Source organism: Athene cunicularia (assembly GCF_003259725.1).
Source record: "Athene cunicularia isolate RWA chromosome Z unlocalized genomic scaffold, athCun1 chrZ_part1, whole genome shotgun sequence".
NCBI lineage: Eukaryota > Metazoa > Chordata > Aves > Strigiformes > Strigidae > Athene > Athene cunicularia.
This window is the reverse complement of record NW_020799142.1, coordinates 12,554,921-12,569,154: the sequence shown is the minus strand read 5'-3', so window position 1 is coordinate 12,569,154 and position 14,234 is coordinate 12,554,921. Positions and strand designations below refer to the sequence as shown.

General features: G+C 38.8%; 1 protein-coding gene across 8 annotated transcripts in view; it reads left to right on the top strand.

Annotated features, from left to right (window-relative positions):
- MAST4 (microtubule associated serine/threonine kinase family member 4) overlaps nucleotides 1-14,234 on the top strand; it is a 315,990-nt gene that overhangs the window by 288,046 nt on the left and 13,710 nt on the right. For 6 of the 8 annotated variants that reach the window (XM_026865288.1, XM_026865287.1, XM_026865286.1 and 3 more), the window contains 8 exons: nucleotides 523-655; nucleotides 1,356-1,521; nucleotides 4,296-4,397; nucleotides 8,474-8,596; nucleotides 8,840-8,952; nucleotides 10,881-11,008; nucleotides 11,108-11,337; nucleotides 13,315-13,515. In XM_026865288.1, coding sequence (XP_026721089.1) covers nucleotides 523-655; nucleotides 1,356-1,521; nucleotides 4,296-4,397; nucleotides 8,474-8,596; nucleotides 8,840-8,952; nucleotides 10,881-11,008; nucleotides 11,108-11,337; nucleotides 13,315-13,515 — 1,196 coding nt within the window. The remainder of the gene's footprint in view (nucleotides 1-522; nucleotides 656-1,355; nucleotides 1,522-4,295; nucleotides 4,398-8,473; nucleotides 8,597-8,839; nucleotides 8,953-10,880; nucleotides 11,009-11,107; nucleotides 11,338-13,314; nucleotides 13,516-14,234) is intronic. The other 2 variants (XM_026865290.1, XM_026865289.1) reach the window with 1 other exon arrangement.

Sequence of the window (14,234 nt, the reverse complement as noted above, 5' to 3'; positions counted from 1 at the left end):
TTGGAGCTCCATTAATATTATTCCTCTTTCACACACAAAAAAAATATATAAAATGGAGTCCTGTCTGTTGAGTAACAATACTTTCACAGTATGATACCTCAGGTCAGAATAGTATTAGTTACTAACTTAATACCTGGTTTTTTTTTTTTTTCAAATGAATGACACAGCTTGTTACAAACAGAAAATGCTCACCTCACTTCAAAAGTTTATTCTATTCTAGGTCTTTTGATACCTATTTCTTTTTCTTCAAAGCACCTGGCATTCAGCTTTTGACACTTGTATGGTTCTATAGGATGTTGTGTAATGGCATATTAAAAGTTTGTTTACATCTGATAATAGTAAGAAATGTAAGATGGTCAGATTTTTAACCTGTTTATTTTGCACCTGGTCAAATTACTATTTATGCTATGTTTTTGTAGTACTAATTAAACATTTTTCTCCAGGTATTGTTGTAGTAGTAGTAATAATAATCATAGAAAGCTAAATTACATCACAGTAACCTGAGATCATTCTAATTTTCAGTTTATTGGTAACATCCATGGGCCATATAAAGCTTACAGACTTTGGCCTATCAAAGGTGGGGCTAATGAGTTTGACTACCAATCTGTATGAGGGTCACATTGAGAAGGATGCCAGAGAATTCCTTGACAAACAAGTAAGACGCAGCCTTTTTCATTTCTACATTAAGTTTCAAATGAAGTGATGTTTTGCCAGCAGAATGTACCATAATGCTATAAACTGTTGTTATTTCTGCATTGGTGTTCCAGTTGTGTATGGCAGTTACTTTTACTCATGTTCTGCAGATTATTCTAGGCTTTTTACTTTATACATTAGGATCTATTAGTAAGATGAACATAATTGTCTGCAAGTGAATCTGTGAGATAAATGGAAAACTGTTTTTATAAGGAAATCAGAAATCTCAGCAGAGTACTTGTGGAGCTTATGATGCATTGTCAACCAAGGGTGCTAAAATCCTCACTATGGCCCATTTCCCTTTAAGCATGCCTCATTACCATTGCTCACAATCTGTTCACTGTAAAAGTTACTTAAGATAAAAACTTAAATGTAAACAGAAGGCTATGTTTAGGTTAAATAAAATATTTGCTATGATGGATTCCCATGTATGAAATGCAAACTATCCTTTGCATGACAGATGTGCAAGTGTTGAATATGATGCCTGTAATTGTAGCTAGGTCATTCTAAAATAATTTGCTATTATGCAAACTCAGCAAACCAAAACCTACTGAATTCCATTTACCATGTTTCCATATTATTTTACATTTGAAGAATTGTAAATGATGTGACATAGCTCAATTAGACTTGTTTTACCATCATGCTTATTTTCTTCCTTTTAGGTCTGTGGTACACCTGAATACATAGCTCCTGAAGTGATACTGAGACAGGGTTATGGAAAACCGGTGGACTGGTGGGCTATGGGAATTATCCTTTATGAATTTCTTGTTGGATGTGTGCCATTCTTTGGAGATACACCAGAAGAGCTGTTCGGACAAGTAATCAGTGGTGAGGATCATCACAAAAAAATAGATTTCTTAGCGTGCTGTGAAACATTTCAATTTCTCAATAGTGAAGATACTTACAACTTCACTGATAGACTAGGTTTTCAAGCTAGTTTTGCTTGAGAAACCACCATTACCATAATACTTTAATAGACAATTTGCTGTCAGAGCAGCAGGGATAAATTTGGATTAAAACCTGAACTTATTGTATATTGTTCCTAAGTACAGAAATGTAGTAATGTAGAGTGCAATGGTTACGCTGTACTGTTTGAAAAAGAAAAGCAGTATTAGTAGAAAAGTAGTGCCACTCTGGCATAGTAATTTCAGTCTTTAGTAAAGAAATTATACCAGAGAAGAAACGGTTAAAATAAATTTGCATAAATGGGAAGATGCCTTATGGCACAATGAAGAAATTAACAAAGATGTAATAAAACCCTAAAACAAATGTCTCCCGAATAATAAATAATGAGAAAGAGAAGGAAACAAATTAAATTCACAGATTGTTAATGATTTCATTGGTGATTGTTGTAGTGTAATGTTATTTCTGTAGCAGCTGTTCTTCTTCCATTTAAAATTCAATAACCTTTTAGATCTTAACCTGCAAGCTGACCCTAAGTATTGTTATGTGGCTTGTGGCAAAACTGAATGATAATTAAACAGAATTGTTTACTATTCTACCTGCTGTTTCCATAAATTTCCCAGATGCATAGATGCAGAGGGCCTCTATGCCAAAAGTTTAACAGAATGGCACCTCTGTTACTATTTCCCAGGCTGGTTTATGGTCTGCTTAATAGGTCCAGTAGCTAAGACAAAAAAAAAACCCACAACCCACCAAAAATATGTAGAAAGCCCAACAGAGACAGAACTAACCACACTTGGTGTCTTATTCCCTGAGAATGCAACAAATACCTTGTACTTCAGGAGACACACTGTCATCATCTTGCTTTTCTCCATCTCTGAAGCTGAAACCAGACTTATTTGTAAACTAAAATGAAATGGATTTGTGAGCTGCCTCTAGTATATGACCTTTTTATACAACATCCTAGCTGTTCATGGATTTACAACCATGTTGTTTTCTGATATGGTATGCTGAGGCCTAAGTCACAAGGAGAATCAACTGTTTAATTAACACAAACAGCAAATGCTGGCTTTATTCTGGATGCCTCATGGCTGCAATGCATATTCATGCTTGATTTTCCAAATCAGATTTAAACTGCAGTGGAAGCTGTAGGCGGGTAAATGTGGAAATAACTAATTATTTTAATTGCATTTCCAGGCACACGTACGTGTGTTTTTATCTTTGTGCTCTCTGACTGGGAGACGGGGAGAAAGAAAAATAATGACAAAATTTGCACTTTAAACTTTATTTTGCATGTGGCATTAATTTTACGTTTTATAAAACAAATCATCATGTGTTACGATCTGGCTGATACTTAGATAACTTTGTCTGTTTGTATGTGCCCTTTTATCTTCCAGAAATTATTGTAGAAGTATATGTTTGTAAACCTAATCTATTTCCACTTACTCTCCAAGACTGTTGGTCAGCTTAGTTTCTTGTTTTGATATTGACTTGGTAGTTTCTTCTCTTTTATTTTAAATATCCTTTCTTACTGAAATCATTCTTACTGGCAGTTTCTGCAGGACTGTTGTCGTAGAAGTTTCCTGTGCTAAAATATATGGGCCCCTTGTATTCAGCTCTAGAAGCCATGTTAAAGAACCCAAACTATAGCCCAGAGTTTTATTCCAGTTTCTGTGTGTGAAATCTACATTGTACTTGGAAGTCTCCTTTAAAACCTTGCCTTCTCATTTTACCTTGCTGCTGCTTCATTGTAGCTTGCTTTTCCTGCCCCCAGGTTGCCAGAGTACAACAGTGAGAGGTCTCTGTGTGAACTTAGATGCCCACAAGATCAGGGTTAAAAATAATGCTTCAGAAATGTGTTACATTTCATGCCTGTTTATTTCAGTACCTTTCCTTAAACTCTGAAATACAAACATTAAACTTGTGGTGTAGTGTCTGATGATCATTTCTCCAATTATGATAATTTTGAAGGAAAAGTCTAGATCATATGACAACAAAATCCTTAACAGCCATCTGTACTTCCTGAGCTCCTAGCATTCTGTTCCTTCGATGCCAAATCCTTGTACCTCCCAAGGAACTTCTGCAGAGTTTTGTCTAAACCTGCAATGTTAATATGTTTGTGGAGGCAAGTTCTGCTAAAAGTCAGAAAAAACTTGCTGTGTAAGCTGTTACAAAGTTCATGTTCATATTGAAACTGGCATATTTTGAATTGTTCAAATGAAAGTTGGTGGAATTTTTGTTCATCCTGAACTGAGTCTCCTAGCATTAGAGAATGTTTACAGATGTGATGAACAGTGACTGCTGGGTCAGGTAAGCAGTGTCCATCTTAACAGCAGTTTCCATGGAACAGAACTAAAATGTAAACCATGATTTTGGTGAGACAGGGAGAAGGGACAGCATACAAGTTGTGCTAATATTTTGTGATAGTTTTCCGTGAGCCAAGCATTCATGTATTCTGCTGTTAAACACTGTTTTGGGTTAAAGGATACTTCAGAGGAAAGTTGGAACATAACAATATGTTTATGGAGTTTGTATAGAGAGTGTAAAAATCAGAATTAATTAGTATGCAACAGAGAGCAACTTGAAAAAGCTGCATTAACTCTACTGTACTGCTAGCCTGCTATAAGAGTTTTCACACAGTTTCTGCTGAATGTTGTGATAAGACTTCACTAATAACAAACAACTTTCTGTTTTTCTAGATGAAATCAACTGGCCTGAAAAGGATGAAGCACCACCTCCAGATGCCCAGGATTTAATTACCCTGCTGCTCAGGCAGAATCCTTTGGAAAGACTGGGAACAGGTTAGGAGACATTCTCAAATTGTTAGCGTGCTAGAAATAGCTTCTGTATTTGGCATTTGGAGCTTTTGCTCACCTATTTGTTTTGCCCAGGAAACATCTGACAGGACCAGTAGCATGACAACGTGCCATTATAACAGAGGGTATTTTATAGATTCAGAGCAATAATATGAGCTTAACAAGGTGATGACTGTCCTTTTTTGGCAGTTTACATGTGGTCATTTGCATTTACTCTTCTCTTAATTTGATAAATAAAACAGACATTTTCCAAAACCTGGTTAGCCATTGGATGAGGTTCCTTCATGAATATGGAATTAAATAACTAAACACAGAAATAAAGCGAATCAATACACAACTGATGCTTCCCCTTTTAGAAGAAGTATCTTGGCCTGGCAGATATCTCCTCCAGGCTTTAGGGCGGGTGATCAGGAGGTTGTGTTCTGAAAGGTGGTGTCATTCTCATTCAGTGAGCACCACTGACTTGCATGAAAAAGAATAAAGCCAAAAGTGTGAATGTTAAGGAAGTAAATGGATATCGGTGAGAGACCAAGCTGCCATCTTATTCCAGTGTGGTCATTCAGTGCTGTGCTCATTCCATTTTGAGAGAAGAGCCTGGCATTGATTAGGAGCAGTGAGCCTGCATAGGCTAGTAAAAGTTTTTTACATTGATGTAATAGAGTGTATTTGTTTGTTGATGGAGCAGGATTTATTTGAGAATTTGGATGAGAAACAGTAATGAAGAATATTGCACAAAATTTTTAAAACATTACAGTATGGGAGTCCTAGTCACTGACTGCCGCCCCACTGGGCAAAGCACTATGTAAACACAGCAAGAAAAGACCTCCTACATAAGAGCCTGAATAAGGGTATAGTGTTATTATAGTGAACACTGTATGCCATGAATATAAATACATTGGGGGTGCTAAGGGAACCAAGTGGCAGGTTGTATCAGCATGAGAGTGCTTGGAAAATTGCTGGCAAAACTGGGTCCAGTGGTCAGATTGTACTGCATATTTTTAGAGCTAATATGAACAGGAGCTTTAAGGATACATTCATAACTGATTATTATCACAGCCACTCGGCGGGGAGCATGAGTATAACCCAGACCCCTCGTACTATTGACGTGGTCCCAAATGACAGGTCTTCCTTTGGGACATGATGACATGACTGAGATGAGTGAACTGCATGTCCCTTGCTCCCTTAGCACCTGGCTTCTATGTGAACAACCCTTAGACTTAACAGTAGCTGATGGTCTGGAGTAAGTGACATCCAGCAAAGTTTGTTCTCCTGTGCACCGTGTTGAACAAGTTAAGAGTGAGGGAGGTATCATGCCACCATCAGCTTCATCACTTGCTAACTGCTTCATCTGCTGTGCAAGGCAAGGTGCTGCTGCCAAAGGCAAAATGAAGAGCCACAACTAGTTCTATTCCTTTGTTTTAAAGTGTACTCCTTTCAGGCATTGTTTCATTGCCAGGATGTTTTTTCCTGGTAAACATGGTGTTAATTCACAACTGTCACCCTGTGAGAGGCTGGATCAGAAGTAGATTGCAAATTCTGTATCTCTTGCTATAGCTGGTTGAGAAAGTGAATTGTCTAGAACAAGGCTGACAACTACTGTGATGGTCAGTGCCATTGCATGGAGCATATTTGAAGCTCATTTATAGACTGATTTCGTTCCATTCTTGCTGATCTCTCAAGAGTCCAAAGAAGGAAATTGGGCAGCCGTTTCTCTGAAGCACAGAGGGTTGTTTAGAAACCGCAACAAAGGGGTTTTTTAAGTATCAGAAGCAACTCAAAAACAGAGGCTGCAATGTGACAGCTCCTTCGGGGACACTGGAAAATTGCATCATTTATCCTAGGCTCCACCATGTATTTCAAATGGCCGCCCTATCTATTTAATACATATTGGCTAGCTACATAACACTCCATGAAAATTGTAATTGTGTATTTGCTCAAGTTGACAGAAGAGAGGTACTAGTTTTGAAGAAGGAAAATGAGAGAAAAAAATGCCTATTTGCATTTGAAGTGTCTGATATGTCAGAATTTTATAGTTCTTGATTGGTAATATCCCATTACTGTGCTCAGAGAAATGTTTACTCCTTGGCTAGTGACTTAAAATAAGTTGTGATGTTAGTTTCCTTTGGAAAGATTTGGCTTTTATGAATTTTTCCCTGGTGCAGTCAAAAAAATTCAAAAACGCAACCTAGAAATCTTTGCAGTCTGTCTTAGAGACCAATCCTGGAGACTTCATACTTTTTCTATGTCTCTCTCCTGACTTAGCCTTGACATAGAGAAGTTTACATGCTGTATCAATGTGGTGGGTTGACCTTGACTGGCCACAAGGTGTCCACCAAGCTGTTCTATCACTACTTCTCAACTAGGCAGGGGAAAGAAAATATAATGAAAGGCTTATGGGTTGAGATGAGGACAGGGGCATCACTCAGCAATTGCCATTACAGGCAAAATAGACTAGTCTTGGGGAAATCAATTTAGTTTATCGCCAGTTAACAACAGAAGAGCATTATCAGAAATAAGAACAAATCTAAATCACCTTCTCCCCACCCCTCCCATTCTTCCTGGGCTCATCTTCATTCACAGTTTCTCTACCTCCTTCCCCCTGAGTGGTGCAGGGTGACAGGGAATAGGGATTGTGGTCAGTTCATCACGTATGTCTGCTGCTCCTTCTTCCTCACGCGCTTCCCCTGCTACAGTGTGGGGTCTCTCCCACAGAAGACAGTCCTCCATGAACTTCTCCGGCATAAGTCCTTCCCACAGGCTGCACCTATTCATGAGCTTCTCCAGCATGGGTCCCTTTCATGGGGTGCAGTCCTTCAGGAACAGTGTTCCAGCATGGTCTCCTCTCTCCACAGGGCCGCAGGTCCTGCCAGGAGCCTGCTCCAGCATGTGCTTCCCACAGGGCCACAGCCTCCTTCAGACAGCCACTTGCTCTGAGTGGGGTCCCCCAGGGGCTGCAGGTAGAGATCTCCTCCACCATGGACCTCTATGGGCTGCAGTGGCACAGCCTGCCTCACTGGGGGCTGCACCAGGGGCTGCAGGGGAATCTCTGCTTCAGCAGCTGGAGCAACTCCTCACCCTCCTTCTTCACTGACCATGGTGTCTGAGGAGTTGTTTCTCCAACTAATTCTCACTCTCTCCCATTGCTGTTGTGCAGCAGTTCTTTACACTTTTATAAATATGTTATCAGAAAGGTGCTACCGCCATCACTGATGGCCTTGGCCAACGGTGGGTCTGTCTTGGAGCTGGCTGTCGTTGGCTCTCTTGGATACAGGGGAAGCTTCTGGCATCATCTCACAGAAACCACCCATGCAACCCAGCCCACCCCCTACTACCAAAACCAGGCCACACAAGCCCAATACAATCAAGTTGGCAATAATGCTACTGCAGGTTACCTGTTCAGTGTTTAGAATTAGATTTATGCTTATTAACAGCATCCTCAACAACCTCCCCAGGACAAAAATTCCAGTAGTTCCTTTGGTTCTTATAGTTATTTCTTAACTTGAAATTAGTATAATTGTTTAATGCACATTATAACAAGTAGGTAGTAATAGATAAGATAATAAATGACAAGGTATTTCCTGTAGAATTGTGAATTACTGCAATAAAACACCAAAAGGAGCTCCTGGTCACCAATGGTATTTTGACTCTGAGCAACTATTAAGAATCGTTCCTCATTACTTTTCCTCATTACTTTCTAACTTGTACTTATCTTCTGCACATGTTTATATTTTTATGACTACTACTACTACTACATCTGATGCTTCTGACTAATTTGTAGCTGACCAATAACATTTCTGTTTTTCTGAATATACTAATTATTGAGGGGCAAGATGATAAAGCAATTCCACCACTGTTAAAGAAATGGCAACAACAACACAGCGTCAGGGAGGTGCTCTTGACAGATTTAGCAGATTTTAGTGGAAATTGGTAGTAGATGTTCCTGCCTACAGTGATGACTGCACCTTTCCATGATAATTAGCATTTTTGGGCCAAGGGTTTTGTTGAAATGTGTCAGAGGATTTGCTAGAATTTGCTCTGTGTTTTTTCTCTGGCTCCCCCAGGTGGTACATATGAAGTAAAGCAGCATCAGTTCTTCAGGGGCCTTGACTGGAATGGTCTGCTGAGGCAGAAAGCAGAATTTATTCCACAATTGGAATCTGAAGATGACACAAGTTATTTTGACAGTAGGTGTTTGGTATTAAAAAAAATGTGATTAACACTTTGTTTAAGTAGTTACTGCCTTTGACTTTTGCTTACTGCTTTGAAAATCTCCTTTATCAGAAATACTGGTAGCTTGCGATTTCACTGGTGGTTTGACATTTCAGCAGAAATAATCTTAAGAATAGAATTGTGCTTTTAGATACTATTAAATCTTGATACCCATTCTTTCCTGATAAATTCAAATACTTTATTTCCTGTGTGTGTAGCTCGTTCTGAGAAATACCACCATTTGGAAACTGAAGAAGAAGATGATACCAATGATGAAGATTTTAGTTTGGAGATAAGACAGTTTTCCTCATGTTCACACAGATTTTCAAAAGTAAGTAAAAATTGCTGTGATGTTAGTATGTACATAAATGTTTGTGTACATAAACATTTATCTACTTTTATACAGTTTGGAAATATTAGAGATGTATAGGACATTATTTCTTCGAGAAATGTTAACTGAAATTGAGCAAGAATGAAATAATACCGTTAAATCAAAATATGGGAAGGTTCTGTAGGAAAGTTATTTCATGAATCCTTAAGAAGGTAATAGAAAAATATACAGATACGTTGGTATTTTTCTGTAGAAAATTCATGAGACCATGAGAAAGTTAAGGGAAACTGTTCTGTTAAATGCTAATGCACGTTACTTATGTTGGTTTGGTTTCCTTGTACATAGTTTGCATATTACTCCAGCTGTGTCCTGGGTATTTTGCAGGTGATAGTATAACAAAGGTTATGGTATTAGCCTATAGTAGCTGTTAGTTAGATTACATTAGACTGGAGGGAAAAAGCAAAATAATGGTTAGCATGTGATTTGGTCAAGAAGAGATGTGAATTTGAGTGATTTGAATGTTGCGAATTGAAGGTGAAGCTGACTGTAGTATACTTTAGTAGTTGAGGTAAGAGATAATTACTGCTGGATGAGGGACAACAATAGGAGCAGAGTGGGCATGCTCAGAAAATGCAGTGGTGGGTGAATTGGCAGGAAATAATGGAGGTAAAATGTCTGATGAGCGTGCTTTTAGTCTTAACGTAGCATCAGGCAGTCATTTTCAAAGGCTTTCTATTTAAAATTTTCTTCAACTTACTTTAGGAACTGTTTAAAGGTATTTGGAAAGTCTGTGTTTCCTTCTTGTTCATCCTGGGTTATGCTTTAAGGAATTGGTGGATTTTATGCTGAGTCTGCAGTATACCACATATGTATTGTATCTGTGATACAATTAGGGATTGTGGATGTAGTTACCCTCATTCTATGTAAACTCCTTATTTTGACTTGGTAGCATGTTTCAAATTGAGATACTGGTAAACAATGGAGGTAACTTGGACAAGAGGCATTGGGCACAAACTGAAAGACAGGAAGTTCTGTCTGAAGACAAGGAAACACTTTTTTATTGTGAGGGTGATTGAACACTGGCACTGTTTGTCCAGAGAAGTTATGGGGTCTCCATCCATGGAGGTCTCCAGAAGCCATCTGGGCATTGTCCTGAGCATCAAGCTCTAGGTGACTGTGCTTGTGCAGAGGGGTTGGACGACATGACCTGCAGAGGACTCTTCCAACCTCATTCTGTGCTTCTGTGAACTGTCCTTTTGAAAGCTCTGTACTGCAGGAATGGTTTGGTTTGCTAATGTAGTTATGTCATTGCATCTTCAGTTGTACCTCTTAGGCTGTAGAATATATAGCTGACAATTTGTGTACTGTTTGCTAACTAAGCAAACAACAAACTGCCAATGATCAGAGTTGATTTTTTCAAAATCCTTTGGCCAGATAATTTATTCTTAACTTCAAAGTCAGTTCAGATTAATTGTTCTGCTTTCCACAACTAAGTGGTAGATACTAAGTCAGTGTCTTAGGGTTAGGGCTTTTTTTACCTTGGTTGGCTTTATGGTTGTGAATTAATTCAAGATGTGCATTAATCCTGTGACCTAGAGACCCCAAGGGTGTGGGTGTGGATTTTGTTTGCATGCTCTTTGTTCATGCAGTGAAATGGGGATAAAGCTGGTGAACTTAGAATGGAAAGAGACCTTATTCGTGACCCTGTATGTGAGGAGCCAAGAAAGCAAAATAGGAAAACATTTTAAGAACTTGAAATTCAAAAAGACTCAAGAAGTTTGAAGTTGGCACTCTAAAATACTGTATAATCATTTAGAACATGCACAGTATACAACCTAAAATGTGCTTTCCTGTGTATTTTTTTTTTATATTGAATACATCAGTGATTAGTTGTTGCGTTTTCTGTGGGGTTTTTTTGTCTGTAATAGGTTTTTAGTAGCATAGATCGAGTCACTCAAGTGCATGGTGAAGAAAAGGAAGAAGCGGGAGACAAAACAAAAACTGTAACATTGCCTTCTGTGGAATCTTTAAGCTGGAGTTCTGAATATTCTGAAATGTAAGTAGAAGGTGCTAGAAGTGGTCCACACCATCCTTGCCAGGTAGCAGGTGTCCTCATCTCAATGACCGCATGAGAGTTAACTTATTTTTAATGCAGACAACAAACATCTACATCCATCTCCTCTGACACTGAGAGTGGCAGGCAACGATGCAGTTCTGGTTTGCTTCCGAAGTTGGCCATATCAGCTGAAGGAGAACGGGATGATTCCACTGGCTTACTGGGACCCCGGGAGGAACAGGAGAAGCCTGCATTTGTGAGTGAGGAAATAGTGCAAGATGAACCTGAAGTGACCACTCCAGCAAGTACAAGCAGCTCCACACTGTCAGGTAATTTACAGTGGGTCTCTTGACTGACATTATAAACAGTTGTGGACCTTCTCTGTTTAGCAGTAGCAGTCATGGATTTAGAAGTCCTGTATTTCACAGCATCATCTAGGTTGGAAAACAACCTTGTAGATCATCTAGTCCAACCATTAACCTAGCACTGACAGTTCCCAACTACACCATATCCCTGAGCACTATGTCAACCCTACTCTTAAACACCTCCAGGGATGGGGACTTCACCACCACCTCAGAACTGCTTTTAAAAAAAACATCCCAAGAGGGATATGGTTTGAGCTCGGGTTCAAGCTAAGAAAATCTCATGAAAATACATATGGGAAAGTTTCAACATTTTTGTAAATGTCAACATCTGATGTCACCCCACTGACTGGAGGGCATAAAGCCTTTGCAAGATCCTGCTGCAAGGAAAAGGAGTCTTAGATCCCTTGAGCACTTAAAGCACTGTTTTTAGTGCTTTAAGCCACCTTGCTGAAGTTGATGATCTTTAGATTGATCATCCTGGAGTCATTCTTACTGACCTGTATTGCTGTTTTCTAACTCTCTGTGCTGCACTGTTGTGTGGTTTTAATTAAGACATCTCAATGATGTACACCTTTCAGAATTGGCAGGGTCGTCTTTGACTTGTGGAAGTCACTTTTGTCATTAGGAATCTAGGAGAGAGCGTTGTAAACCATTCCCTACTTAATTTATTTCCTTTATACATCCCTCTCCCAGCTCAAGCATTTCAGTAGGATCCAGGGCCCTAGTATCTTACTGGTTTTGTACTTTCAGGGGAGAGTTTCATACAACTGTTGGAAGACCTGATGTTTAACACAGATCTAGGCCTATGTCAGTCTAATATTGTCCATTGTTCCAGTTAGCTTCTCTATACATTTACCTGTCCTCAGCTTATTTCTCTTTTGTACCTCACTGAGTTTTCTCAAGATACTCCTTTCTGTTCCCATACCCCTAATTTCCCTTATTGTCTGTATTTTCCTCTCCCTTCCTCCTCTCCATTTCTGGGAAAATAAATTTCGTTGGGCTCCTGCAGCTGTACAACTATTTTCTATCTCCTTCCCTTGTCTAAAACCTGTACTGTGCTGTATCCCAAGTCTCGCTCACTCCCTCCAGCCCTCTGTTAAGGTGTTGGCATTAGCACAGCAGTCACAGTGATAACTCAAAGCATCTGATCCTTTTCTGTCACTTACCAGTTACACTTAAGAGTAATTTCATTTTTCTGTAATCCATGAGCAACAAGATATTCAGTGGCCTTAAAGGAATACTAGGAATTGCTGCTATGTCTTTAAACAGGTGATCTACCCTTGGTGTGTGTCTCATAAGGTCATACAATTTCCCTGTGACATCTTTGAATTTTTGAAGAAATCCCATGCAGGTTGTTCACATGACACAAGGCCTTTATGGAGTTTTTTCATTATTTGAAACATTGTTGTCCTTCCTCCAGTACTGTGAAAGTTTGTTACCTGTGATAGACTAATACCAATGTGGTTGTAATACTGAATTTAGTGGTGCTGAATATCTTTCTCCTTTGTGGTAGAAAACCATCCAAAGAATAAAAGCAAAAGATACTAATTAAAAATAAAATTATACTTAGTGTTTTAATGATTTGAGGAAAGTAGTTAAGCTGATAGCAACTTACGTAGGATTGGAGCCTTACATTTATTATACTTTATGAGGAGCTTACATGAAAAGTAAATGTATCATTCTCTAAGGTGACTGATGCATATTGAGATACCAGACTTGTTTCAGCTTTTGTTTGTTGTTTTACTTTATTCTGTGACTACAAAAAAACATTGCTTCAATTCAGTTGACATTTATGCATTCTGTAAGTCTGGAAGAATTACTCAGATGTCTGTAATGTTGTTTTAGTAACTTTTTAAGAGAAAGAAAAATTCCTGTTTCACAACAGTACCATTTTGATGATCCCCAGTTTTCCCTCAGTGTCTTTATCCCTTCTTTGTACAGTTGGCAGTTTTCCAGAGCACTTAGATCAGATAAACGGAAGGAGTGAGAGTGTGGACAGTACAGATAACTCCTCAAAGCCACCCTGTGAAGTTGCATCTCACATGGCTCGTCAACGATTAGAAAGCACAGAGAAAAAGAAGATCTGTGGAAAAGTCACAAAGTCCCTTTCTGCAAGTGCTTTGTCTCTCATGATCCCAGGAGGTAGAGATAAATTTTTTTGAAATGTTATGATTTATGCATACTTTATGGTTTATGACATAAATGCTAAATTTTGGGGAGTTCAGAATGGATTCTGTGTCACAGTTTTTTGTTTCTCTTGTTGTTCACATGTGTTACTGGAGTGCAATCTTGTCAGCAGTTATAGTGGTCACATTACAGCTGAGGGACCTTCTCTGAAAGGCAAAAGCATATATTGGTGGTGATTACTTCATGTTTGACCCTGTGCATGCACAGCAGGATGCAGGCATCTGTTCTTGGTCCATCCTACAGTAGGGGTGTAGCTTAATTTTTAAGTAGCTGTTTGTTATGGCAGCACATTCAGCCTGACTAGTTATAAACCAGAGAGAAGTGTCACAGAAGTAAAAATAGTGTGTAGGCTCCTGTTTGTACTATATTGACTTACATGGGATGGTCAGAATTTGAGACCAGAAATACTGCTATAAGTATGTGGAAGTTTAGCAGTAGTATTGAGCGTGTTCAGATGAAGCTTTGGTGCTTTGTTTTTTCATGGTTTGGAATCAAAGTCCAAATTTCCCAAACTTGGAGGGATTTTTTTCCAAAAGCAGGATTACATCCTAACTTTGCACACTGGCCATATGCTGCTTTTAGTCTTTAGGTGTAATATTTCAGTATCTACTGGTCTGATAACATAACCCTGCACTTGCTTTATAAGTTCAAAGGTGTCTTTGAGAGTAACTTCA